Here is a 26384-nt window from a genome sequence, read left to right on the forward strand (position 1 = left end):
TGAATCATGAACATTCAACGAAATACATAAATTATCCAATTCTGAATCCGTTTAATAAAAGTCAGCAACTATTATAAGTTTACATCCACAAGTAATTCTAAAGTACATATTCCTCCAATTAAAATTCTGATTCACATCTTGACTAGCATAAAAATTTAAAACATAACAAGTATTTGTTATTATGTTTTAAATTTTTATCCATGCGCATCTATCAAAAAATATAACTAGTAGTTTACCCAAATTTTTTTCATATACACCCATCCAAAAATATAACTACTAGTCTATTCAAAAATATAACTACTAGTCTCTCAAAATATTTTCCATACACATCTATCTAAAAATATATAATCCTTCCAAAAATGCTTATAGTGTCAATTAGTCCTGTACAATTTAACTTCGTGCACGAGTTCATCCATCTGCACCAAAGAAAAAGAATATTAAGAATTGAGCAATCATTAAACTTTGTTTGTCTAAAATGTGGTAAAACACTTAAAATTTTACTTTCAAACTGGAGGGATGAAGCTCCTCCCCAAAAGACTACATAGATGGGATTTGAGAATTAGTCACTACAAAAATAAATCTTTGTTTAGATGCTTCTAGTAGATTGTCCAATATTGTATATGATTATTCAGAACATGCAAACATGTTCCCTGCCATACCACACTATTACTTGACATCAAACAAACCATCATGTTTACATTGTGTAAGAATCTCAAAAACATCAGATGCAACTATTTTTGCTAGAAGAAAATTCTATCATTACTAAATACAAAAAAGGCATTCCCCAACTATTTCATGCAAATTAATTTTGTGATAAAGAAAACAAACATCTTAGAATGAGACCTCTAAATTCTCGAGAAGTCTACCCACCACTACTAAGGCCATAAATCTTTCAGTTACACCATACGCATCACATTTACTAGACATATGTTCATAACTAATTGTGACATATTGCAGTAGGAGGGCAATATCAAATACCCACCATATATAGCACAATCTCAGCTAATCCTAACCAGGTCTCCTAGGTTACTAATCACAAACTAGGTAACAATTGATAAGCTCACGTATGATACATTCATATTCAGCACAGTTGCAGAACTACTCACCTGTGAGGAGGTAACAAATGTGATGCCCATGTCATTTGCAAGCTTATAAAAATGTTCTTCAACATCAAATACTTATGGCACTGTCAATAAAAAATTATTACATAAAAATTAGTATGAAATGTGAAATTATGGGTAAGCTTATCTGTGTGAGTGATTTTCCGATCACACTGCCAACTTAGTTATTCAACTGGAGAACACTGGCAGAATAGAAGACACCTGGCTGACCTACAACAGAAAGAGAAGATTCTGACGGTGGTTTGTTCACCCGGGGCACTCCGACGCTCAAGTCAGTATATCTCTCAAAGATAATCAATTGTGCTAAACTTACTGTTCAGAATATAAATTGCGTACCTTAGACCCATCGGGGGTGCCTCTCTTTTATAGTTAACTCAATCCTTGTCCCACTAGAAACCTAGCTTTAATGGACTCTTGCTAAGTGCTTATCCTGGACTCTCTAAGAGATAAAGATAAACTCCCTAAGAGTGTTATTTTTATCCATGCTAAAGTCTTTCATCATTCTAGGACTCTTGTCCCTTATCCGCTTATCTCGGATTTCGATATCTTCGAAGATAACCTCGGCCTAGCCGAGATTACCTCGGCGTCATGACCAGGACACGTGGCACCTCGGCTGACACGTCGGCGTCACCTTGGCCACGTGTTGGGACTCAGAAAACATATCCCCACAACTGCCTCCTAGGTTCTATTACCTCGATATTCTGAGGTGATGGAACCTATATCTGTACTTCATGCCAGTACATCGACTTAAGTTGAGCTCATCACTATTGGCCAACATGTCTTCTTAAAGATCAAGATTTCCAAGAACTTCACGCGCATAAGCTGTCATGCATAACAACTCAACCGTTTTTAGCCACGTGTTTTTTTCTTACTGGATCGTACTTGATACGCGTCTGTAAATCGAATCATTCTCACGTGCGCCGTCTAACGCATACGTTCTTCTAGGCATATTAATGACTTCTTTGCCGCCGTTTCCGTGTTTAACAAAAATCACTTCCCTCTCTTCCATCTTTTCACTTTTTCCTATCGTTTCTGAGGCTTTCTCTCTCTCTAGCTCTTTCAAACCTTCCATTGTTTCAAGCTTTCAAGCTCTGCCATCGCTGTTGTTCACCTCTTCTGGCGTGGTTTTCATCGATTTTTCACCTTCGCAACTATCGTCAGACTTCGACAATCCCCATTCCGGCTTCCCTTATTCTGGTAAGCCACTATTTCGCCTGGTTTCAATTTCTTGTTACCTTACTGAACTTTACCGTTTTACTTTTTGTCTTTGCAATCTTGTTCATACTTCTGGTATTTCATCTTGCATTTTGTATTCCACCATATATTTGAACTTGTTTGCTTCGTGATTCTGTTTTTACCCAAATCATCTTCTTGAATATACACTGTTTACACACCAGTTGATTTCTGCCACTGTTCTTGGCCTGATACCCTTTGTTCTTTCAATGTTCTTGACAATCTATCTTTGTTCTTGATTCTGAAGCGCATCCCTGTTTTTCTGTTTTCCAGTTCCGTGCATCCAATCTTCGTTTCCATAGATCTAAGTTTGGGATTTGCTTGTAGAACCCTTGATTATTAGGAAAAACTGAAACTACTTCCACAAATTCTTACCCAACACATAATTTTGGTTTTTGCCGAGGTCCCAATAACCCTTTTAAAACACCTTTTTGAAATCCAACCCCTTCAGTTAAGCCGATATCATGGGTATGTGGAAGCATAAGGTAGACACCGCGAAAAAATTAGACTACTTTAGGCGAGAGTTTTCCATCCCTGTCGACGTCCATCTGAGGTTGGCTGGGGATGACGACTCCATCATGCCCACCACTGATTCTATGCCCTTCCCTGTAGTGGCCTTTATCAAGTGCGGACTTCGGTTCCCACTAAACATCCTTTTTCGTGAAATACTTCATTACTATAAGCTAAACCCTATGCAACTTGCCATTAATTCCTATCGAGTTGTCAACGGTATAATTGCCTTAGCTAAACAAGAAAATGCTAAGATTACCCTAGCCAACATCCAATATTGCTACACCATGTGTGGCCTCAAAAAAGATACAGGCTATATTTACTACCTTAAGCCGAGGTCCACAGAATACAAAATCGTAGCCGACCTCCCAGACTCCAACAAGGGAGCTAGAGACAATTACTTCATTACCTCGGGGAATTAGGAATTCGCTCCAAACAAGGACCTCCATCTCTACCCTCTTCCTCAATCAGTTTTTGTAGAGGGCAATGGTAAGAGCCCTGTGTCCATATTTACTTGTTTGTTTCAAAGTCTTCAATACTCTTATTTGTTTCTAATGTCTATTTTTTCTTGCAGCTCTTCCTCAGCCTCCAAAGTGTTTTCGTCAGTCTTTCTTTCCCAGCAAAGACTTGAGAAAACTACTGAATTTGCCAGTTCACAAGCAGAAGGCCCCTCTGCTTCTTAATTTCATTCCGACATATAAGTCGGCTCTTCCCGACATCCCAAAAAAGAAGAAGAAAAGCCTTTCTCCACCTTCTGCCACAACTCCACAAGTCGCGTCCACATCTCGGACAGACCAAGGATCAACCTCTGATCCAGCCGAGCAGCCCTCAACCTCGGCTCCTTATCTGATCCCAATATCTCAGCGTCAACGTTGGCGACGAATTGTTTTGCTACTGAAATGGGCTGCCAGAAAGCTGTTGCCAAAGATCTCCTGGCCAGTATCCCATCAACTGTTGACGCTCCACCAGCGCAATCCCAGCAACCTGCGAAGCCGAAAAGAATAAAGAAAGCTCAACCAAAGGCGAAGGTGACTCAGGTTGATACTGAGGATACTTTGCCAATTTCTAAATTGACTGAAAGCGATAAGTCTCAATCCGCTGCTGGGAAGAGGCGTTATAAGGCCCAACCATCTGAATCCCCAAAATCAAAGAAGCCGAGGTCATCCTCTGCAACCACCTCGGGGTCCAAAAAACATGATGCCCCCTGGACCCCCAAAATCACTCTGGAAGATAAGCCAGTTATGGCCAATGATAGTGCCGATGACATTAATGTCGGCGTTGCCCTTAGTACTGCTCTACTTCTTCCCGGCGATCTTGACCGAAATGTCGAGTTGAGCGAGTATGAAAACTACGCTCTGATGCTTCAGCGCTCTGTCCAAGTGAGTGTCTTTTATCTGGCAATTTTTTCTTTCCTTCTGTTCATTCCATACTTGTAATTTTTTTCTAACAACTTCTGTTCTGTTTACTTTCAGGCCATCCAGCATGCCTATTCTTTCTCAGTTCAATCTTTCGAGAATCGAGAGAAGTTGGCCGAAATGAAGAGGGAGGTCTCCAGTCTTCAAAAGGCCAACAAAAGTTTGCAATCAAAAATGAAAAAGTTGGAAGACCAGGCCAAGGCTGCCATCAAGGCCCAAAATGATGCCAAAGAAAAGACAGAATCTGTTGAGGCCATCAAGAAGGTGCTTGAGGCCGAAAAGAAGGATGCCGAGGAAAAAACGACTCAGGCTTAAAAAGAACTGCAAAACGCTCAGGGCCACCAAAGAGGCCGAAGTCAAGGCAGCTGATAAAAAGGGTTACAACGAAGGGGTGGCCGACGTTACGGCCGACTACGAAAGGCAGGTAAAACAGGCATGCAACAGGGGTTTCACCCTTGGTTGGATGTCTCTTCGAAAAAAACTTGAAGTCCCCGAGGACTCGCCCCTTCGGAACGCCAACGTCATTCCTCTTCCATTCCCTCCAACTTCAACTCAATCCGATGACGACTTTGAATCTGAGGAGGAGGTTTTGGTGAAGAAGTCGAAATATGCTGCTGGGGCCAAGTCCCCTTCTCTGAATGATCAAGTCCTGGACTTGACTCAAGATGAGGAGGGTGAGGAGGTGCCCAAGGAAGCTACTCCTGAGCAGGCATCATTGGACGTGCCTCTCGCCGACAAAAGCCTTGATCAGACCCTTCAAGAGATTGATGTTGAGCTTGCGGTCGAGAAGGTAGCCGAGATGTCCTCCCAGCAGTCTTCTGAGATCCAGACCCAACCAGCTAATGATGCTGAGGAATCATAGTTTTGATGTCTTTTCCCTTTGTTTTTTGCCTTTTGTATTTCTCTGTTTTTGGGACAATGTAAACTCTTTGTATGGCCGAGGTGAATTTTTATGAATACAACTTCCTTCTTTCTTGAATGCTTGTATGTTTGTCTTCCCTTTATAGCTCTTGTATGACTTTCATACTTAGAATAATTTTGTGTCTTCAAAAATACTCTTTAGTCTTGTGCAACCTTCTTGGGGTGAAACACCTCGATAATACAAACTGATGATTTATCTCGGTAAGTACCCAAGTATCTTTTTAAACATAACCTTGGTTGCATAAAATTTCAACAAGTGTTTTACCTTAGTCTAACTTTAACTTGTAAACTTTTCATAAGTTTCAAGTGTTAAATATCATCTCGGTTTAACTTCAACTTGTAAACTTTTTAAGTTTCAACAAGTGTTAAACATCATTTCGGTTTAACTTCAACTTGTAAACTTTTCTCAAGTTTCAACAAGTGTTAAACATAATCTCGGTTTAACTTCAACTTGTAAACTTTTTAAGTTTCAACAAGTGTTAAACATAATCTCGGTTTAACTTCAACTTGTAAACTTTTCTCAAGTTTCAACAAGTGTTAAACATCATTTCGGTTTAACTTCAACTTGTAAACTTTTCTCAAGTTTCAACAAGTGTTGAACATAATCTCGATTTAACTTCAACTTATAAACTTTTTAAGTTTCAATAAGTGTTAAACATAATCTCGGTTTAACTTCAACTTGTAAACTTTTCTCAAGTTTTAACAAATGTTAAACATCATTTCTTCTCTTTGCCTCCTAATGTGAACCTAAGTTTCACTTGGGGTCTCATTATGCACGTATTCCGAAACAACGTTATCTATTTTCATCAGTCACAAATATAGAAGAATTCTGCTAAAATTTTATTCATTACGTCGACAAATAACAAAAGAGAATCTAATAATAGAAAAACTTCAGATTACAAGTATTCCAGGGTGTTGGCAACTCTTTGCCCTCACTATCTTCAAGCTGATATGCCCCATTACCCAATACCGATGTGATTCTGTAGGGTCCTTCCCAGTTTAGGCCAAGCTTGCCCTCCCTAGGATCCTTTTTGTTGCCGACGACTTTTCTCAAGACTAGGTTGCCGACTTAGAACTCTCTTGGGTTGACTCTTTTATTATAAGCTCTGGCAAGCTGCTGCTGGTAGGCTGCGAGCTGAATTGTAGCTTTCTCTCTTCTTTCTTCTAGTAGGTCCAGATCTCGGGCTAAGAGTACATCATTAGTCTCATTCTCTACTCCCTGGGTTCTGATCCCAGGGATGCCAACTTCAAACGGAATGACAGCTTCTGTGCCATAAGTCATGGCAAAGGGGGATTCCCAGTTGATCTTCTCGGCGTAGTCCGATATGCCCAGAGCACACTTGGTAGTTCATTCATCCACTTTCCTTTTGCTGCCTGCAGCCTACAGCCTCTTCTTTATCCCATCTAGGATAACTTTGTTGGATACTTCTGCTTGACCATTGCTTTGAGAAAAGCTTGGGGTTGAAAAGTAATTTTTGATCTTGAACTTTGCACAGAAGTTCTTGATTAGCTTGCTGTCAAATTGTGTTCCATTGTCAGCAACTACTGCTCTCGAAATCCCAAATCTGGTGATGATGTTCTTCCATAAGAAGTTTTTCACGTCTACATCTCGGATCTTGGCTAAGGGCTCAGCTTTTATCCACTTGGTGAAGTAATATGTTGCTACTTTCTTTGTCCAGTTGCTTGGGATAGTTGCCCAACGAGATCCATGCCCCATTGGGCAAACGGCCAAGGATTGGATACTAGGTTAAGGTCTGCTGCTGGCTGGTATATCAGTGGTGCAAACCTTTGGCATTTTTCACGCTTTTTGACATAGGCTTATGCGTCCTTTTGCATGTAGGGCCACCATTACCCCTGAGTAATGGCCCTATGGGCTAGTGATCTGCCTCCGATGTAGCTTCCACAGATTCCTTCATGTATTTCATATAAAAAAATTTCAACTTGTGATGGGTGTACACACCTTAAAAGGGATCCAGTGAAAGATCTTCTATAGAGATGTCCTTCTGCTGTTAGACTAAATCTTGCCGATTTCAATCTGATCTTGTGTGCCTCCTTGTAGTCATCTGGTAGCTTTCCTTCTTTCAGGAATGCAACAATTGCATCCATCTAGCTTGGTCCCATGTCCACACACATTGCTTCACGCTCTATGGTCAGTGATTCGATACTCGGGCCCAACAAGTATTCGATCATTATCGTCCTTCCTTTTCCAGGTTGTATTGCACTGGCCAGATTGGCTAGTGCATCGGCGTGACTATTATCATCTCGGCTGACCAGATGTAGTCGGCAATTCTGAAACAAAGCTACTAACCTGTTGACTTCCTTTGCGTAGGCTGACATCCTTTCATCTCGGGCTGCAAATTCGCCCGTTGTCTGGTTGACTATTAGCTGGGAGTCACAGAAGACTATCACTTCATCTGCTTCTACTGCTACCACCAGCTTTAGTCCTGCAATCAATGCTTCATATTCTGCTTCATTGTTTGAGGCCTTGAACCCTAATCGAATGGACTGTTCCAATACTTCTCCATCTGGAGATACCAATACTACTCCTGCCCCGCTCCTTGCTGGTTTGAGCTCCCATCGACAAACAGTCGAAAAGAGTCGCCAATGTAAATGCTACAGGGTCTGAGTTTTTTCTTTTTCCTTTGTTTTGTTGCATTTGGCTGGGCTTCTTCTTGCTTGCTTAGACATTGTTCACCTTGGCTCAACGGAGCCCGATGTACGATGGATTCTGGTGTGAACTCGATCACAAAGTCGGCCAAAACTTGGCCTTTGATTGCTGTTCTGGGTCTGTACTCTAAGTTATACTGTCCCAAGGCCACTGTCCATTTGGCTATTCTTCGCAAAGACTTCAAGGGGTGTTCAGTTACCACCATAATTTTATGGGCCTGGAAGTAATGGTTCGGTTTCTTTAAAGCCATTACTAAAGCCAGTGCCAATTTTTCTAAGGGTAGATACCTTGTTTCTACATCGGTTAGGGTTTTGCTTACATAGTAAACAGCCCTTTGCTCCCCTTTTTCTTCTCGGATTACCACTGCGCTTACTGCGTGTTCTGAGACTGCTAAGTACAAAAACAACAACTCCCCAGGTTCTGGATTTGAAAGAACTGGAGCTGTGGTCAAATACTTCTTCAGGTCGGCCAAGGCGACCTCGCATTCTTCTGTCCATAAAAAATCTGTGGCTTTCTTCACTAAGTTGAAGAAAAGTTTACACTTGTCTGAGCTTCTACTTATGAACCTATTCAGGGCTGCGGCCCTTCCAGCCAACAGTTGTACCTGTTTTGCCGATGTCAGGCTCTTCAATTCCAAAATGGCCTTAATCTGATCTGGGCTAGCCTCAATGCGCCTTCTAGTCACCAAGTATCCTAAAAACTTACCAGATCCCACTCCGAATGCACACTTTGCTGCATTGAGTCGGAGCCGATATGTTTTAAGGATGTTAAAGACTGCTTTCAGGTCGGCCAAATGACCTTTAGGTTCCTTGGTCTTCACGACCATGTCATCGATGTAAACTTCCATCGTTCTGCCAGTTAGGTGAACATCTTAGTTACCAGTCTTCGATAAGTTGCTCCTGCGTTTTTTAACCCAAAAGGCATCACTCTTGTCACGACCCCAAACCGCCCCTAGTAGTTTGGTGCCGTGATGGCCAGTAATCCGAGATTACCAAAGGTCAACTTTTAAAATCCACACACAACAGAGTATAAATATATAGGGGCTCACAAGTACGGAAGCAATACATACAAATCAGATTAGTCCATAAGAGTTGTGCGTAAGTCAAATGAAATGACAAACATCTTCACATGGATTACAATTTAGTACAAATGAAGTAGAGTACCTATTACATCTTGATCAAAAGGCTTCTCAAGCCGACGTGTGCAAAATTACAAATATTACAAGTCGAGAAGCATAAATTTCAAGACTGTTGACGAAAATACAAGTCAAGCCGACATAACAAAAATTCAAAACAAGCTCGCGAATCACATCTAGGCGTCACCACCTTCTTACTCATCACCTACATATATATAGAGAGGGTAAGCTTGGATACTCAGTGAATGATATAAATAATAAAGGGTTTGCATAAATAATAGCCGAAGTCCTTTCAAAACGATACATATCAAAACTTATATAACAAGGGATGGACCTTGTCCATCTAACAGATCTTTAAAGCTTCAAGGGATGCTTACTAGCATCAACATATCACAAATGATGACATTCCGGACAAACAAACCCACGCGGTAAACCGTCAGTGGCAAAACAAGACAAAGTAAGGGAGATATCTCAAACGAGGGTGCTACAAAAGTTTAGAGTCCTCTAGCACAAAGGACCTATGTTACAAAGGCCCGTAACCCCCTAACACGAGAGTATTGCGAAAGTTTAGAGTCCTCCAGCACAAAGGACTTTCAAAACAAGATGTGCAGTTGTATTATAATCCCCTGGCACTAAGGACTTTCAAAGCAAGATGTGCAGTTGCATTATAGTCCCCTAGCACTAAGGACTTTCCGAGAAGGTCATCAAAACAAGATAATGCTTGATATACAAAATAGGGACAATTATTCATGCTTAACAAATACTTTCAAAACAAAACAAAGCAAAGCAAAGTCTTTATCAAAACATATAACATAATTTTATTAAAAATACCACTCACATAGTTCTTCAAACGTCGGGGTCAAGGCAAGTCCCAGTCCTACAAACACATGTCAAAGTTTATTGAATGCACTCCTCAAAACAAGTTTAGCATGCATGCAAATGACCTCGGCATTCTTCACAAACTAAGTCAAATCAAATCAAAACACAGTTTCTTATTCCTGGAAAAACATGTTGGGCAACTACTAGGTCTAGGCCGAGGTCCCACACCTCCTTGCCGAGGTGTGGCCTCGATGGCCACATTCAAGAAAATGAAGTCGGGAAAATCTGGGTTTCCCTCTCTTGAAGAACATGACAAACATGAAGCACATTAACACGAGAAAGATGAATGCAAAGATTAAAGCTTGCTATCACAAAATCTGAGATTTCATGCTAAGAATCCGAAACCATGGACTTGGGTACCCATACTCGAAGATCTTATGAAAACAACCACAAAAGCATGAACCTTAATGCAAACTTTCGGATCAAACAAGGTTTTTCTTCAAGAACACATGAAAACCATTTTCTCTTTCTAAAACCAACTTTAAATCAATGCATGACATACAGAACAGGTTTAATCGTGCAATGCAGCTAGGTGATCAATAAGAAAAACAAGAGTAGGTTAAGATTCTAACCTCAAAACTCGAATCTAACGGTTCAAACTCCAACGATCAAGCTTGGAAGTTCACTCTCTTACTCAAAGGCTTCACCCTCTTCTTCCTAGAGTCTCTCTCTCTAAAAGGCAAGATTTGATACAAAATGATATGTTCCTCTCGACAGTCACTGACTTAATCCCTCTGCTGGGACACGTGTCATCGACTGGTTGGCTCTACTAAAAAAGGTGACTGACTAACAAGACAAAACCATGACAAAGTGTATTCAACAAGCTAGACGGCAAGAGCACTCCAGCAAGTGATGATCTCGACTAAGGGAAAGCTTCGGCAAGTAGGGTGACAACGACATCGGCTTGGAAGGACAACACTTGACTAAGCTGTGCCACATCTTGGCCTAGATGTGCCACACCTCGATCTAGGTCATACCATTCTAGGAACAAAATCACTAAGTACAAAGATAAACATCTCGGCCTAGATGATGCACATCTCGGCCTAGATAGCGACATCTTGGCAATTATGCCAGGGTGGAGATGGAGGTCAACAGAAGTGGTTCCAAGATAGTTCTAAGTGTAAAAGGGGTTCAAAGGTAGCTGGGCTAAGGATGACCTCGGCAACACCTCAAGCAAGAACAAAGTATGCAAGCAATACTCAAGCAAAGCAAGACAAGATTTGCAAATGCACATAACAAAGCAAGATCATACATAAATGTATGCAAGTATAACTAAGTTGAAGTAAAGGTTGTTACATCCTACCCCCCTTAAAGAAGTTTGGTCCCTAAACTTGAGTTACCTTGTTCCAAAAACAATTCTAGATGTCGGACTTTCATTTCCTCTTCCATTTCCCATGTAGCATCCTCACCGTAATGTTCCTTCCATTCAACTTTCACCATTGGTATCGACTTACTTCTCAACTGTTTCACCTGCCTATCGACAATCCGTATCAGCTTCTCGTCATAGCCTAAATCTTCATTAATTACAATTCCGAAATAGTCAATCACATGTAGTGGATCTCGAATATACTTCCTCAACATCGAAATATGAAACACATTATAGACTTGGCTCAATCATGGCGGCAAAGCAAGTTTGTAGACAGCGAGGTTAACCTTCTCAAGAATTTCAAAAGGCCCGATGTAACGGGGTGCTAACTTACCCTTCTTCTCAAATCTTGTGACTCCTTTCATCGGCGAAATCTTTAGGAACACATGGTCCCCGACTTCACATTCCAAGTCTCTTCGTCTCCGGTCGACATAACTCTTCTGTCGACTCTGTGCGGTTTTGATTCTTTGCTGAACGAGCTTAATCTTCTCGGTTGTTACTTGAATTAACTCGGGACCAAGCAGAGCTTTGTCTCCTACCTCGGTCCAACATATCGGCGACCTGCACTTTCTTCCATACAGTGCTTCATACGGCGCCATGACAATGCTAGCTTGATAACTGTTGTTGTAGGTAAATTCCACCAATGGCAAATGTACTCCCCAACTTTCTTGGAGGTCCAATACACATAGTCTAAGCATATCTTTAAGTGTCTGAATCGTCCCCTCTGTTTGCCCATCAGTCTGGGGATGAAAAGCTGTGCTAAACCTCAACTCGACTCCGAAAGCTCTTTGTAGGCTCTGCCAAAATCTGGAAACCAACTTCGAATCTCGGTCTGACACAATTGACATCGACACTCCATAAAGTCTAACAATCTCATTCACATACAACAAAGCGAGTTTATCGGCGTTGAAGGTGGTCTCAACAGGCAAGAAGTGTGCTGACATAATTAGTCTATCCACGATAACCCAAATTGAATCCATACCCTTTTTTGTCCTCGGCAACCCAACCACAGAGTCCATGGAGATGTGCTCCCATTTCCACTCACGGATCGGTAAAGGTTGAAGAAGTCCTGCTGGCTTTTGATGTTCTGTTTTCACTTGTTTGCAATACAGACACTGCGACACGAACTCGGCTATTTCTCCTTTCATATTCGGCCACCAAAACGTCTGCTTCACATCCTGATACATCTTGGTGTTCCCTGGGTAAATAGTAAATTTGGAACCATGAGCTTCCTGCAAAATTTTTCTTTTCAACTCTGGGATGTCGGCCACACACAATCTTCCTTCAAACTTGAGCACTTGATTTTCTATGGTGTACCCTGATCTCGACTTTGTGACAATCTCATCGGCTACCTTCTTGAAGAATTCGTCCTCCATCTGTCTTGTCTTTACTTCCTCAATAATAGTCGGCTCCACTAAGATCGTGGTTAGACATGCCAAATTTTCAACCATCTTTCTGCTCAAAGCGTCAGCTACGGTGTTAGCTTTATCTGGATGATATTGGATTTGCATGTCGTAATCCTTCAACAACTCCAGCTATCTTCTTTGTCTCATATTCAATTCTTTCTGAGTGAACAAGTACTTCAGACTCTTATGGTCTGTAAAAACCTGACAAGAAGCTCCATACAAGTAGTGACGCCAAATCTTTAAAGCAAATACCACGGTTGCTAGTTCTAAATCATGGGTGGGATAGTTCTTTTCATGTGGCTTCAATTGACGAGAGGCATATACTATGACCTTACCTCCTTGCATTAATACACAACCCAGACCCTTATGCGAAGCATCACTATAAACATGAAACTCTTCATTACCTGATGGTAGTACAAAAACTGGTGCTGCGACTAACCTCGTCTTCAACTCTTGGAAGGCTGCTTCCCTATCCTCAGTCCATTCGTAAGCCGCCCCCTTCTTAGTTGTGTCAACGGAATTGTAATCCTTGAGAAATCCTTTACGAACTTCCTATAATAACCTGCCAATCCCAGAAAACTACGAACTTCGGACACATTAGTCGTCCTCGGCCAATTCACAACGGCTTCAATTTTACTAGGATCGACCGAAATACCATCTTCATTAATTACATGACCCAAAAATGAAATAGTGGAAAGCCAAAACTCACACTTGTTAAACTTAGCATACAATTTCTGATCCCTCAAAGTCCGTAAGGTAAGTCTCAAATGATCCTCGTGTTCAGCTTTGCTCTTAGAGTCGATCAATATATCGTCGATGAAGACAACCACAAACTCATCTAGATATGGCTTAAAGACTCTGTTCATCAAATCCATAAATGTCGCAGGGGCATTGGTCACCCCAAAGGCATTACTAAAAACTCGTAGTGACCATACCTCGTCCGAAAAGCGGTCTTCTCAACATACTCGGCTTTAACCTTAAGCTTATGATAACCCGACTTAAGGTCAATTTTGGAAAAGACTCGTGCTCCTTGCAACTGATTAAACAAATCATCTATCCTCGACAACGGGTACTTATTCTTAATGGTTACCTTATTCAGTTCCCGGTAATCAATACAAAGACGAAATGTACCATCTTTCTTCTTAACAAACAAGACGGGAGCTCCCCAAGGTGAAGTACTTGGCCTAATAAAACCCTATCTAGCAACTTTTGTAGTCGAAGTTTCAATTCTTTAAGTTTGGCGGGGGCCATCCTATAGGGTGCTTTAGAGATGGGCTGGGTTCCCGACATGATGTCAACAGTAAACTCTACCTCTCTATCAACTAAGTGACCAGGCAAATCATTCGGAAAGACGTCGGGAAATTCATTAACAACTGGGACGTCGGCTAACTCAACACTTCCATTCAAATTACTTAGTACACTACACAAATAACCTTGACACCCTTTTTGGATCAACCCATAGGCTTTCATGGATGAAATTAAGTAAGGTGGGGATACTACTCCTTTTCCTTGAAACGTGACCTCAGCTAGGTTTGGAAGTTTTAACGTGACACTCTTAGAAACACAATTTATAGATGCGTGATTTGACACTAACCAATTCATCCCCAATATAACATCAAAATGAGTTATGTCCAATGGCATTAAATCAGCTAACAGTTCAACATTCCCAATCACAACAACACATGCTCGATAGATGGATGCAACATTCATAGATCTCCCAGATGGAGTAGATACAGATAACACATAATCAAGGGGTTCTAGTTTCCTATTAATCTTCTCGGCAAACTTAGCAGAAATGAATGAATGCGTAGAACCCAAATTAATCAATATATATATATTTTGAGAGCAAATTGGGAGTATACCTGACACTACTGTCTCAGCATTCTGAGTGTCTCCTGGTACCAGTGCAAAAACTCTGCCTTGCCTCATCTGTCCTTTCCCAGCGTTACCTTTCTGTACGGAACCCGAAGTATTCTCATCTTTCTTACCTTCATCAACCCTTGTTTTTGGACAGTCCCTCACAAAATGACCTATTTCCCCACATTCATAACAAGCTCCAGACACCCGACGACAGACCCCGAAATGTGGCTTCCCACAACTTGATCATGTCGGCTTAGTACCACTTTCCTGTCTTGGGTTGCTTGAACTGCCAACATTCGCTTTCTTCTTGGTACCAAATTGTGCTCGACGATTGTCATAATTCTGCCTCTTCCTTTGGCTCTCTCCTGAACTCTGATATCTATTCAAGTTAGCTTCGGCCAGAATGGCTTTGTCCAGTACTCTGGCATAAGTCGGCATATTGAGCATATTAACTCAGTCTTGTATCGGTCCACGAAGCCCACTTTCGAATTTCCTAGCCTTCATGTATTCGTCATTGATCATGTGGGGCGTATACCTCGCCAACTCGGTAAAGGCACGGTCATATTCAGCTACTGTTCTATTGCCTAGTGTCAAAGTCTGAAATTCGGTAGCCTTGCGATCTCGAACACTTAGGAAAGTGCTTGGTGTAAAACAACTCCAAAAATCGGGTCCAGGTCAAGTCTGGATTGCCTTCGCGAACTATCATCCACCATCTGCGAGCGTCATCATCTAGTGTAAAGGCTGCTAATGTCACTTTCTGGGTGTCGGTGCTGGGAAAGATCTCGAATAGCTTCTCCATTTCCAAAACCCATGCTTTGGCTTTCATCGGCTCTATACCCCCTTGGAATCTCGGTAGTTTTATTTTCTTAAACTCTATGATCAAAGCTATCATGCCGTCCCCATATAAAGCTGGTTGTAGGGGCACTTGTGGTACTGGAGGAGGTGGAGGTGGAACTGCATTTCGGTCGTTTGTCTGCTCGACCTGAGTCGATGTAGCACTAGCGTACTGCTGTCTTGTCTGCCTTAACTCGCGGGCCAACCTTCAACTAACCTTTCCAGTCTGTTTAATCTGTCCTCGGACTGATCTCGGCCAACTAGAGGTCTACCTCTCCTCATGATGCTATGAGTGTGCAAAATGTGACTTTAAAACAAAATGAACAAATAAACACGCTGGCAAGTAACAATTAAACATGCCGAGATGATGCACACCTTGTTCACATAGCAAGCAATATGATGCAGTCCTAACATCCTTCTAAAGGGAAATCATATGCTCTTTAGGACTTAAAGTGTGTGAATAACGTATACTAAGGAACGCGTGCTCTGATACCATTATCACGACCCCAAACCGCCCCTAATAGTTTGGTGCCGCGATGGCCAGTAATCCGGGATTACCGAAAGCCAACTTTCAAAATCCACACATAACAGAGTATAAATATATGAGGGCTCACAAGTACGGAAGCAATACATACAAATCATATTAGTCCATAAAAGCTGTGCGTAAGTCAAATGAAATGGCAAACATCTTCACATGGATTACAATTTAGCACAAATGAAGTAGAGTACTTATTACATCTTGATCAAAAGGCTTCTCAAGCCAACGTGTGCAAAATTGTAAATATTACAAGTCGAGAAGCATAATTTCAAGACTGCCGATGTAAATACAAGTCAAGCCGACATAACAAAAATCCAAAACAAGCTTGCGAATCACATCTAGGCGTCACCGCCTTCTTGCTCATCACCTACATATATATAGAGAGGGTGAACTTGGATACTCAGTGAATGATATAAATAATAAAGGATTTGCATGAATAATAGCCGAAGTCCTTTCAAAACAATACATATCAAAACTTATATAACAAGGGATGGACTTTGTCCATCTAACAGATCTTTAAAGCTTCAAGGAATGCTTACTAGCATCAACATATCACAAATGATAACATTCCGGACAAAAAAACCCACGCGGTAAACCGTCAGTGGCAAAACAAGACAAAGCAAGGGAGATATCTCAAATGAGGGTGCTACAAAAGTTTAGAATCCTCTAGCACAAAGGACCTATGTTACAAAGGCCCGTAGCCCCTTAACACGAGAGTACTGCGAAAGTTTAGAGTCCTCCAGCACAAAGGACTTTCAAAACAAGATGTGCAGTTGCATTATAGTCCCCTGGCACTAAGGACTTTCAAAGCAAGATGTGCAGTTGCATTATAGTTCCCTGGCACTAAGGACTTTCCGAGAAGGTCATCAAAACAAGATAATGCTTGATATACAAAATAGGGACAATTATTCATGCTTAACAAATACTTTCAAAACAAAGCAAAGCAAAGTCTTTATCAAAACATATAACATAACTTTATTAAAAATACCACTCACATAGTTCTTCAAACGTCGAGGTCAAGGCAAGTCCCAGTCCTACAAACACATGGCAAAGTCTATTGAATGCACTTCTCAAAACAAGTCTAGCATACATGCAAATGACCTCGGCATTCTTCACAAACTAAGTCAAATCAAATCAAAACACAGTTTCTTATCTCTGGAAAAACATGCTGGGCAACTACTAGGTCTAGGCCGAGGTCCCACACCTCCTTGCCGAGGTGTGGCCTCAATGGCCACATTCAAGGAAATGAAGTCGGGAAAATCTGGATTTCCCTCTCTTTAAGAACATGACGAACATGAAGCACATTAACATGAGAAAGATGAATGCAAAGATTAAAGCTTGCTATCACAAAATTTGAGATTTCATGCTAAGAATCCGAAACCATGGACCTGGGTACTCATACTCGAAGATCTTATGAAAACAACCACAAAAACATGAACCTTAATGCAAACTTTCGGATCAAACAAAGTTTTTCTTCAAGAATTCATGAAAACCATTTTCTCTTTCTAAAACCAACTTTAAATCAATGCATGACATGTAGAACAGGTTTGATCGTGCAATGCAGCTAGGTGATCAATAAGAACAACAAGAGTAGGTTAAGATTCTAACCTCAAAACTCGAATCTAACGGTTCAAACTCCAACAATCAAACTTGGAAGTTCACTCTCTTACTCAAAGGCTCCACCCTCTTCTTCCTAGAGTCTCTCTCTCTAAAAGGCAAGATTTGATACAAAATGATATGTTTCTCTCGACAGTCACCGACTTAATCCCTCTGTTGGGACACGTGGCATCGGCTGGTTGGCTCTACTAAAAAAGGTGACTGACTGACAAGACAAGACCATGACAAAGTGTATTCAACAAGCTAGACGGCAAGAGCACTCCGGCAAGTGATGATCTCGGCTAAGGGAAAGCTTGGGCAAGTAGGGTGACAACGATATCGACTTGGAAGGACAACACTTGACTAAGCTGTGCCACACCTTGGCCTAGATGTGCCACACCTCGGTCTAGGTCATACCATTCCAGGAACAAAATCACTAAGTGCAAGGATAAACATCTCGGCCTAGATGATGCACATCTCGGCCTAGATAGCGACATCTCGGCAATTATGCTAGGGTGGAGATGGAGGTCAACAGAAGTGGTTCCAAGATAGTTCTAAGTGTAAAAGGGGTTCAAATGTGGCTGGGCTAAGAATGACCTCGGCAACACCCCAGGCAAGAACAAAGTATGCAAGCAATACTCAAGCAAAGCAAGACAAGATTTGCAAATGCACATAACAAAGCAAGATCATACATAAATGTATGCAAGTATGACTAAGTTGAAGTGAGGATTGTTATAACTCTGTAGTAGTACAGACCTTTTGGGATAATAAATGCAGTCTTCTCCTCATCTGGAGGATACATGGCTATCTGATGGTATCCCCTGTAGGCATCCAGGAAGCTTATCCTTCCATGTTCCGAAGTGGCGTCTACTAGCTGGTCAATCTTGGGTAGAGGAAAACTGTCCTTGTGACAGGCTTTATTCAGGCTGGTAAAGTCCACGTAAACCCTCCATTTACCGTTCTTTTTCTTCACCACCACTGTGTTTGATAGCCATGTCGGGTAATTTACCTCTCGAATGGCTCTGACCTCCAAAAGTCTGTCTACTTCCTCTTCCACTGCTTTGACGTGTATCAACGTCGGTCTTCTTGCTCGTTGGATCACTGGTTTTGCCGACCTATCAACATTCAGTTTATGGCAAGTGACCTCGGGGTCAATGCCAGGCATCTCATAAGGTGTCCAAGCAAACACCTCAATATTTGCTCTTAAAAAAGCTTCCAACTCTTTTTCTTCTTTTTCGTCTAAGCCCGAGCCGAGAAGAAAGAAGCGTTCTTCATCCCCCTCCTAGACGAGGATTTTCTTCAGTGCTTCTTCACTCTTCTCGGTTGGCTTCTTGCCTACATCCTCTAAGACCTCCACGTCTTCATCTTCGATCTCTGCCTTCTCTGGTTCTCTTATGCTGCAGGTGGATTTCATTGCTATTATGGAGCAGTTTTTTGCCTACAGCTAATCTCCTCAATCCCATGTTCTGTTGGGAACCGCAATAGTTGATGCAAAGTTGAGGGAACAGCCCTCATTGCATGCAACCATAGTCTTCCCAAAATGATGTTGTAAGGGGAGGGTATGTCAATTATGATGAACTCTGTTGTTATCTTCCTGGTGCCTGCCTGCACCTCCAAACTGGTTGTTCCTAGTGGCCATGTTGGCGTTCCATTGAACCCGACCATTAGGCTATTGGATTGCTCCATATCGTATGGGTGAAGGCCAAGCTCCTTGTAACATCGGACGTACATGATGTCACAAGAGCTGCCTTGGTCAATCAGGATGCACCTTACTTGGCATTCCCCGACCTGGAGGAATACTACCAAGGCATCATTATGTGGGTGCTGCACCATCTCAAGGTCGGCTTCAGAAAAGGGCACTACTGGTCCTTGGCACTCCTCTGCCCGATGTCTCTTCTCTCCGACTTGGTAGACATGCTGTAAGTGCTTCACTTTCTGGGTCTCCTCCCTGATCTCGTTTTCGCTGACCTTCGAGTGAATGACATTAATTACCCAAGGTCCTCCTGCTTGAGGTTGCTGTGCTGAGAGAGGTGGAGCTGCTGTCGCTTGAGGCAATCTTGCCTGTTCTTCCCTTGTTTTGGCCTCATCGACAAAGTCTCTCAAATAGCCTTGTCTCACCAGGTCTTCCAAGTGTGTTTTCAAGGCTCTACAGCCTTGAGTCATATGCCTGTTTTCATTGTGGTAAGCACAATGCCTGCTAAGGTTTCTTCCCATGAATTCTCCTGGTGCCTTTGCTAGTGTTCTGAAATAGGGTTGATTTCGAATTTGATCCAGGTCTTTGTGAATTGGGATTCGGAACACAGTTGTCACTGCCTGTGTAGCCCTCAGTTCTATCTCTTGCTTGCTCAATCCATTGTTAACTCGGCCTCGCTTCGGCGAGCCGTTTTCCTTTTCTTGCTTTGTCTCCCTAGTCCCCGATGTATCTTCCTCGGCTCTGGCATACATCTCGATCCTCGACATGAGCTCTTCCATGCTTTTTGGCAATATCTTTGCCAAAGGTTTTCGTAGTGGGCAGTCGTCTTTTAGGTCGTTCTTGAAAAATACAACCGCCACTTCTTAATTATACTCTGGTATTCGGTTGAACACCTCATAGTACCTTTTTGCATAAGCCCTGAGACCTTCATCCTTGCCGATCTTCAGAGCCATCAATGTATCCACTCTTAATGGCTGCAGCTTGTTTGTCACGAACCTGGCCACAAACATCTCAGCCAGGCTTTCCCAGGTCTTCACGCTTCCCTTCGGTAGTTTGTGAAACCAATTTAATGCAATCTCCCCGAACGATGAGGGGAACACTTTGCAGAGCAACGGCTCGTTCCCACTATATAATGCCATTGAGTTCAAGTATAATCCAACGTGGAAGTTGAGGTCTGACTTACCATCGTATATTTGGAACCTTGACATACTGAATCTCTTCGGCGCCTCAAATTTGTCTAACTCCACTGAGAATGGTGTTCTCGGTTTATCAGGGAAAGTTACCTCGGCATCGGCATTCTGCTGCTTCCTCTTGAGGTAATCTCTCAAGTCTTCTTTGCTCCGCCTAGGAGCTCGACTATCTCCTGACTTCAGTCTTTTCGGCATACTACTCTCAGCTTCATGGTGGGTCCTTTTCGATCTTTCTCCGTGAGTTGTGTCGAAATAGAGTGCTTGCCCTTGAACATGCCGATGTTCTTTGGGATCTGCTTCCTTGGCACAATGTGTCCTCCGCGACTCTTCTCTCCTCGACTCTCCTCGCCCGACCTCCCTGGAAGGCTGGTAAGAGTGTTTTTCGCTTCTGGTGTGCTGAGGGGCTATTGGGATTGTCTTCTGCCCTCCTTTCTGGGCATTGGCCGCTGGAATCGGCGTGTCCTGCAGCGGGTATGGTGGCTGCATGACATTGTTTTGCATCATGAAATTGACGACCGATTGCAGGTCTGCCAATTTGTTTGCCATTTCTTTCACTTCTTCGTCCTTCCGCAAGCATCTATCCTTCCATACCTGGAAGTCATCCTCATTGTAATACCCACTTCGATCTGGCTTCTTTGGTACGCCGCCATCCTGGCCGACGTCTTTCTTACTGTGATTCTGGTCACGAGTTTCTGTGTTGCGGTTGTCTCCTTCGACGTCAAGGTCGATAGGTCTGCCACTTCCAGCAAGAGTATCGTCCCCAATCTTTTCCTTCTGTCCGTCACTGGCCATCTATTCTTCTTTCTTTCCCACAGACAGCGCCAAATTATGTGAGTGTTTTTTCGATCACACTGCCAACTTAGTTATTCAACTGGAGAATACTCGCAAAATAGATGACACCTGGCTGACCTGCAACAGAAAGAGAAGATTCCGACGGTGGTTTGTCCACCCGGAGGCACTCCGACGATCAAGTTAGTATATCTCTCAAAGATAATCAATTGTGCTAAACTTCCGTACCTTAAACCCATCGGGGGTGCCTCTCTTTTATAGTTAACTCAATCCTTGTCCCACTAGAAGCCTAGCTTCAATGGACTCTTGCTAAGTGCTTATCCTGGACTCTCTAAGAGATAAAGATAAACTCCCTAAGAGTATTATCCTTATCCATGCTAAAGTCTTTTATCATTCTAGGACTTTGGTCCCTTATCCGCTTATCTCGGATTCCGATATCTTCGGAGATAACCTCGGCTTAGCCGAAATTACCTCGACGTCATGACCAGGACACGTGACACCTCGGCTGACACGTCAGCGTCACCTTGGCCACGTGTTGGGACTCAGAAAATATATCCCCACATTATCATTTTAGGAAAGAACAAAACAATGAAAGCTTTAGTTGCATACTTGGTGCACTCATCAAGGACACCGAATTTAGGCTTGTGAAAGAAAAACAGATTAGCATTCACTTAATAGATTTTTTAAACTTGTTCAAAACAAGTAGGAAATGCTAGTGGTGGAGTGAGCTCACCATGCCTAATCTCTACTGCTCCCCAAGAGATAGGATGTCTTCCCAGTTCTTATTAGCATCCCAACCACCTTCTCTTTCCAAAAGATAGAGTAATTTGACATTTTATAGAATAGTTTCTAAATGTGAATCCAGAAGTTTTGGGACATCGCTAAATGTTTCTCTTGAAATTTTGCTTGAGCTACTTAGGAAACAAGATAAATGGATAAGATCAATTTTACAAGTAGAGCGTAAAGACGAATAAGAGAAATATAGGTCACACTATTTTATTGAACAATCAAGAAAAAAAATTGGTAAAAATATTGTCCATGAAACAGCGAGAACAATTATAGAATAGGAAACATAATACATGCAAACTAACATATGTGCTAAAAATTTAAACCCGACAATAATCATCCAGATTCTCACTTCAAATCAGGGAAAAGTGAAACCATTTTTTCTTTTGTAATTTCCTTCTCTTTTTTACTTAGTACAAAATACTAGGGCATCTGACTTCCACTCTGCCCATCCTAAACAATCACAGAATTGTATTTTTCACTTTGGAAGATATGTGAGCCACACCGCCTGGGTACAAAGGGGATGTACAGTGTATAATTCTAAGAGTACTTTCACTTACCCAAGACAGTGTCCCATGGTATCAAAGAGGGATGGGAAGGGTGCGTGTCTTGGGCCCTGCACACTAGGCGTGAGGGAGGGTGGGAAGCAAAGTCCCACATTGAAATAACTCACTTCATGAGTAATCCCAAAGATGTTAATACTCCTTCTGTCCCAATATATTAGTCCCTTATCCCAGTTTTCATTGTTCCAAAATATTAGTCACTTTTCAAAAATCAAGGAATAAAATAAGAGGTTTGAGAAATTCTATGACTATGTTATTCTACTTTCATGAGTAATCAATTTCTAACACTATGTTATTCTACTTTCATGCATGGCTATGATTGATTGTTGTAGCTCCAATGCATTGCATGGAAATATATGACACTAAATTAGTTCATCAATGAGTTGCAAGTGGACGATAGCAGTATGAATCACCAGCCATAACTCTAATATACTCTTAAGTTATTTCCAATTTCAAAGGGTTAGAATATTGAACATGCATGATGAAAGGGGAATCCTAACCTAACAACACAAAAGACCAGGTAAAACTTACCAGGAGATGGAGCAAAAACACCAAATTATAGCTGGTGTGGTCTTGGTCAAAAGAGAGCAACTATTGCATTCCTTATGATCAAGAAACCACAATGAACGTGGTTTGTGTTTGAAGTCCCTGAACTACTTATGCATGTTCTGTTTTGATAGATAATATAGGAATTTTGGCATTTAATTTGCTTTGCCATTGTGTGCATGCATGTTTGTGTGTAGTGTGTGTTTTAAAGCTAGGAAGAGTAACATACTGAATATATAAAAAAATTTGTACAAGCCAAAAAGAGAATATAAAAAATCCAAGAATACATTTGAAAAACAATGAACAATGAGCGTCAAGCAATTTATTTAGCAATTCATGCTTCCAAACAATAAGATAACGAGAAAAAGGGGCATCTCTTTGACTAGTACCTGGATAATGCACTGTCACAGCTCAATGCATGAGATAATAGCAATATAAACATACCCAGGGCTGGATGAACAAAGCATACCAAGGTAAATTCAACCAGTGTAGTAACAAGTAATGGGTTCACCCTTAAAACCCTTAACACCTGTTCCATGAACAAGTTAAGTCACAAGGAAAAGAAAGAAAATAGAAAAAAAAAAGAAAAAAAGGGAGACGTAGAGACCGAGGCTGTAATAGAGTTAATACAACCAATAAATATAAATGTTAAAGGAAACTTGAAAACAAACATCCATACTAGCCTAATTATACAACACTAAGCTAGAAGTAGATAAGTGTGTTATAAATAGGAACTTACCATGAATGATAAAAAAAACTGGAAGAAAGATTAAGGAACCAATGAAAGAACCCAAAAGAAAAGTTTCCTTCCCACAATTGCCACCTGTAAAATATTGTCTCATCTTACTTGACAAGAAGATGTACTTCAACATTCGTACAATCCAAACTAGCAAAGCATCAGCCATACAGATGAAAAAAGATGGCAAAAGACATTTTTGTCATTCTACTATCAAAATTGTATCAAAATAACAGTAAACCCACAAGAGAGCAGTAACCATGTCTTGATGAAAACATGTACAACTGCAGCCACATAGAAAACCAATTGGGTGATCAATATCAAAAGGATTACGAACCCATTTGCAAATAAATAGCAAAGTATTGAGACAAGGATGAAGCTTACAAATAGAGAAAATGGTTGGGATGCTAGAAAGGAAAGGAATGAGGCAATGAAAAGGAGTACAATGGCTACGGAAAAAAATGGCAATGGCATTCTCAAATTGGATTCTACATTGAAGGTGTAGGTAGCGCTGCTTTCAAGAAAAAAGATTCCCAAATTTTTTTTTGTTGGTATTACTTTGGTATTACTTTGAACAAGAGTAATCGTTTTTTTCACCTTTTTTCTTGGTACTTTTTTTATTCAATATGTTGGATATTTCATATACTTCATTAGATAAACAAATAAAATTTTAACTGTCTATGATTCAAAAAAGTAATATGTTGACATTAATACAATGGTCATCTGATTAGGGAGACAACATCAGAGTTAACAGTTTCACTTTCTTTACTACCACTAAAAGAATTGTTGAACCAAATCAATTCATGAGAGCAGGCTTATATCACAGGTGGCTTCCTTATCTATAACACCTTTCCCTTCACTTATTGATTGTCTATATTTCATAATTAACAATCATTTTGTATGCTCCTCACCAGAAAAATTTCATGAATTGACTTCAATTCTTTAATAGATGTGTGCAAAACTTACTTAAAGGAAAGACTGTTGCTGCATTGTAGTAGGTCAAATTGCAACTGCTTATGCTACAATTACATTAGTTTCTTGCTACCAAGTACCTCTTCTATTTTTGGGTATTCTTAAACATATCACGCACAATTATCAAGAATATAACAAAACTATCAAATGCAGATGTACAACTCAATGTAGCTACATACATGTCCCCCTACCATGATACAAAGGCTTCAAAATGTAGGTGGCAAGGTAGTACCAAAGTAAAAATCTCAAATTTTCTGCACCTTTTGTCATTATATTGTATTGCTAGACAATGATATGATCCTAAAAAGACTTTCATTTTTCTTGAAAGCAGCGCTATCTACTTTTGTGGTGCTACATCAAAAAATCCAACCATCATTGAGGTTCTCCAAGAGGCAGGCATAATCCAACCATCATTAGTCTTACCCCAAAGAACACAAAAACATAATCCCCAAAAACCTAAGTCCAACCCTTAAATGAACAATTTTTCTTCTTCAACATAATCAAATTCTAAGAAAAATAGCTCCCCTGTATCACACCTCAAGAACACACAAAAATTTGTTCCCAGACAATTAAACCAAGCTCTGCATCATCAAATTACTGCACTTAACAGCATCAAATTGAAGCCCCCCAAAAAAAAAACCATCAATCATAACTCACAACAAACACAAATTTCCCTAAAAACTACTCTAATTTCTATACACAAAATGACCAAGTTCGCCTTTTCCTATGACTCAAATGTCAAAAACAACAAAACCCATAATTCTGACCTCCTATAGACAGAGGTGTTGATTGGAGCAGAAAATCACAGAGATCTGAGTGCTCAAGAGATTTTAGCTTGCGAAATCGAATCTGATTTAGATCTCAACGGTTAGGCATAGTCTCTCCGTCTTCACTGCCGGCGACGGATATGTGTGGATCGCTTACGACGGTCAGATCTCGGCCTAGGACTCAAATCTTATTCAGATCTCGATGGCGATGTGCGACGTCGCACGGCGGTGAGCGATGGTAAGATGAGCGGATCGCGGCGAGGCGAGGCGAGGTGAGGTGAGGTTTGGTGGTGCTTGATTTTGTGAGAGGGAGAGAGAGTGAGAACCTGTTTGTATTCCAAACAGATTTCATACCAAAAAAAACATATAATAAATAAAAATAATGGCGCCAATCTGAAAATTTTCCTCATATCTTTGGTGATTATAATATTTTATAGTCGCTGAGAATATATTTTTGGCAATTAAACTTTTGGTCGTTAAAGATAAAAAGTAAATTTTAATTTTTTATTTGGCGACTAAATAATTTTAGTAGCTAAAATTAATTACACAATGACTAAAATATTTTTTAGTCACTGAAAATAAATTTTTTAAAAATAAATTTTTGTATTTCATTCGGCAACTAAATAATTTTAGTAACCAAAACTAACTATATAGCAACTAAAATATTTTTTAGTCGCTGAAAATAAATTTTTTGGCGACTAAACTTTTGGTCGCCAAAGATAAAAAGTAAATTTTTGTGTTTCATTCGACAACTAAATAATTTTTGTTGTCAAAACTAACTAAAATATTTTTTAGTCGTTGAAAATATATTTTTGGCGACTAAACTTTTAGTCGCCAAAGATAAAATTACTTTTGGTCGC

General features: G+C 40.9%; 1 protein-coding gene and 1 long non-coding RNA gene across 4 annotated transcripts; one reads left to right on the forward strand and one right to left on the reverse strand.

Annotated features, from left to right (window-relative positions):
- LOC114314969 (uncharacterized) lies at positions 1-25662 on the reverse strand. Of its 3 annotated transcripts, XR_014345083.1 has the most exons (5): positions 25525-25662; positions 23789-23872; positions 23439-23578; positions 16882-16920; positions 16022-16253 (listed from the first exon to the last, which is right to left on the reverse strand). It is a non-coding gene; the product is annotated as an uncharacterized LOC114314969 (long non-coding RNA). The 3 variants fall into 3 exon arrangements; XR_014345082.1 differs by lacking the exons at positions 16022-16253; positions 16882-16920 and adding an exon at positions 1-416; XR_003647622.2 differs by lacking the exon at positions 16882-16920.
- LOC145803025 (uncharacterized) lies at positions 802-4669 on the forward strand. Its single transcript, XM_082896221.1, has 2 exons — positions 802-4243; positions 4337-4669. The coding sequence occupies exons 1-2, from the start codon at positions 3764-3766 to the stop codon at positions 4592-4594; spliced, it is 738 nt and encodes a 245-aa protein (XP_082752347.1). The 5' UTR covers positions 802-3763; the 3' UTR covers positions 4595-4669.
- Positions 25663-26384: the final 722 nt, after the last annotated feature.

This window comes from Camellia sinensis, chromosome 11 (genome assembly GCF_055761805.1).
Source record: "Camellia sinensis isolate YWXY chromosome 11, ASM5576180v1, whole genome shotgun sequence".
NCBI lineage: Eukaryota > Viridiplantae > Streptophyta > Magnoliopsida > Ericales > Theaceae > Camellia > Camellia sinensis.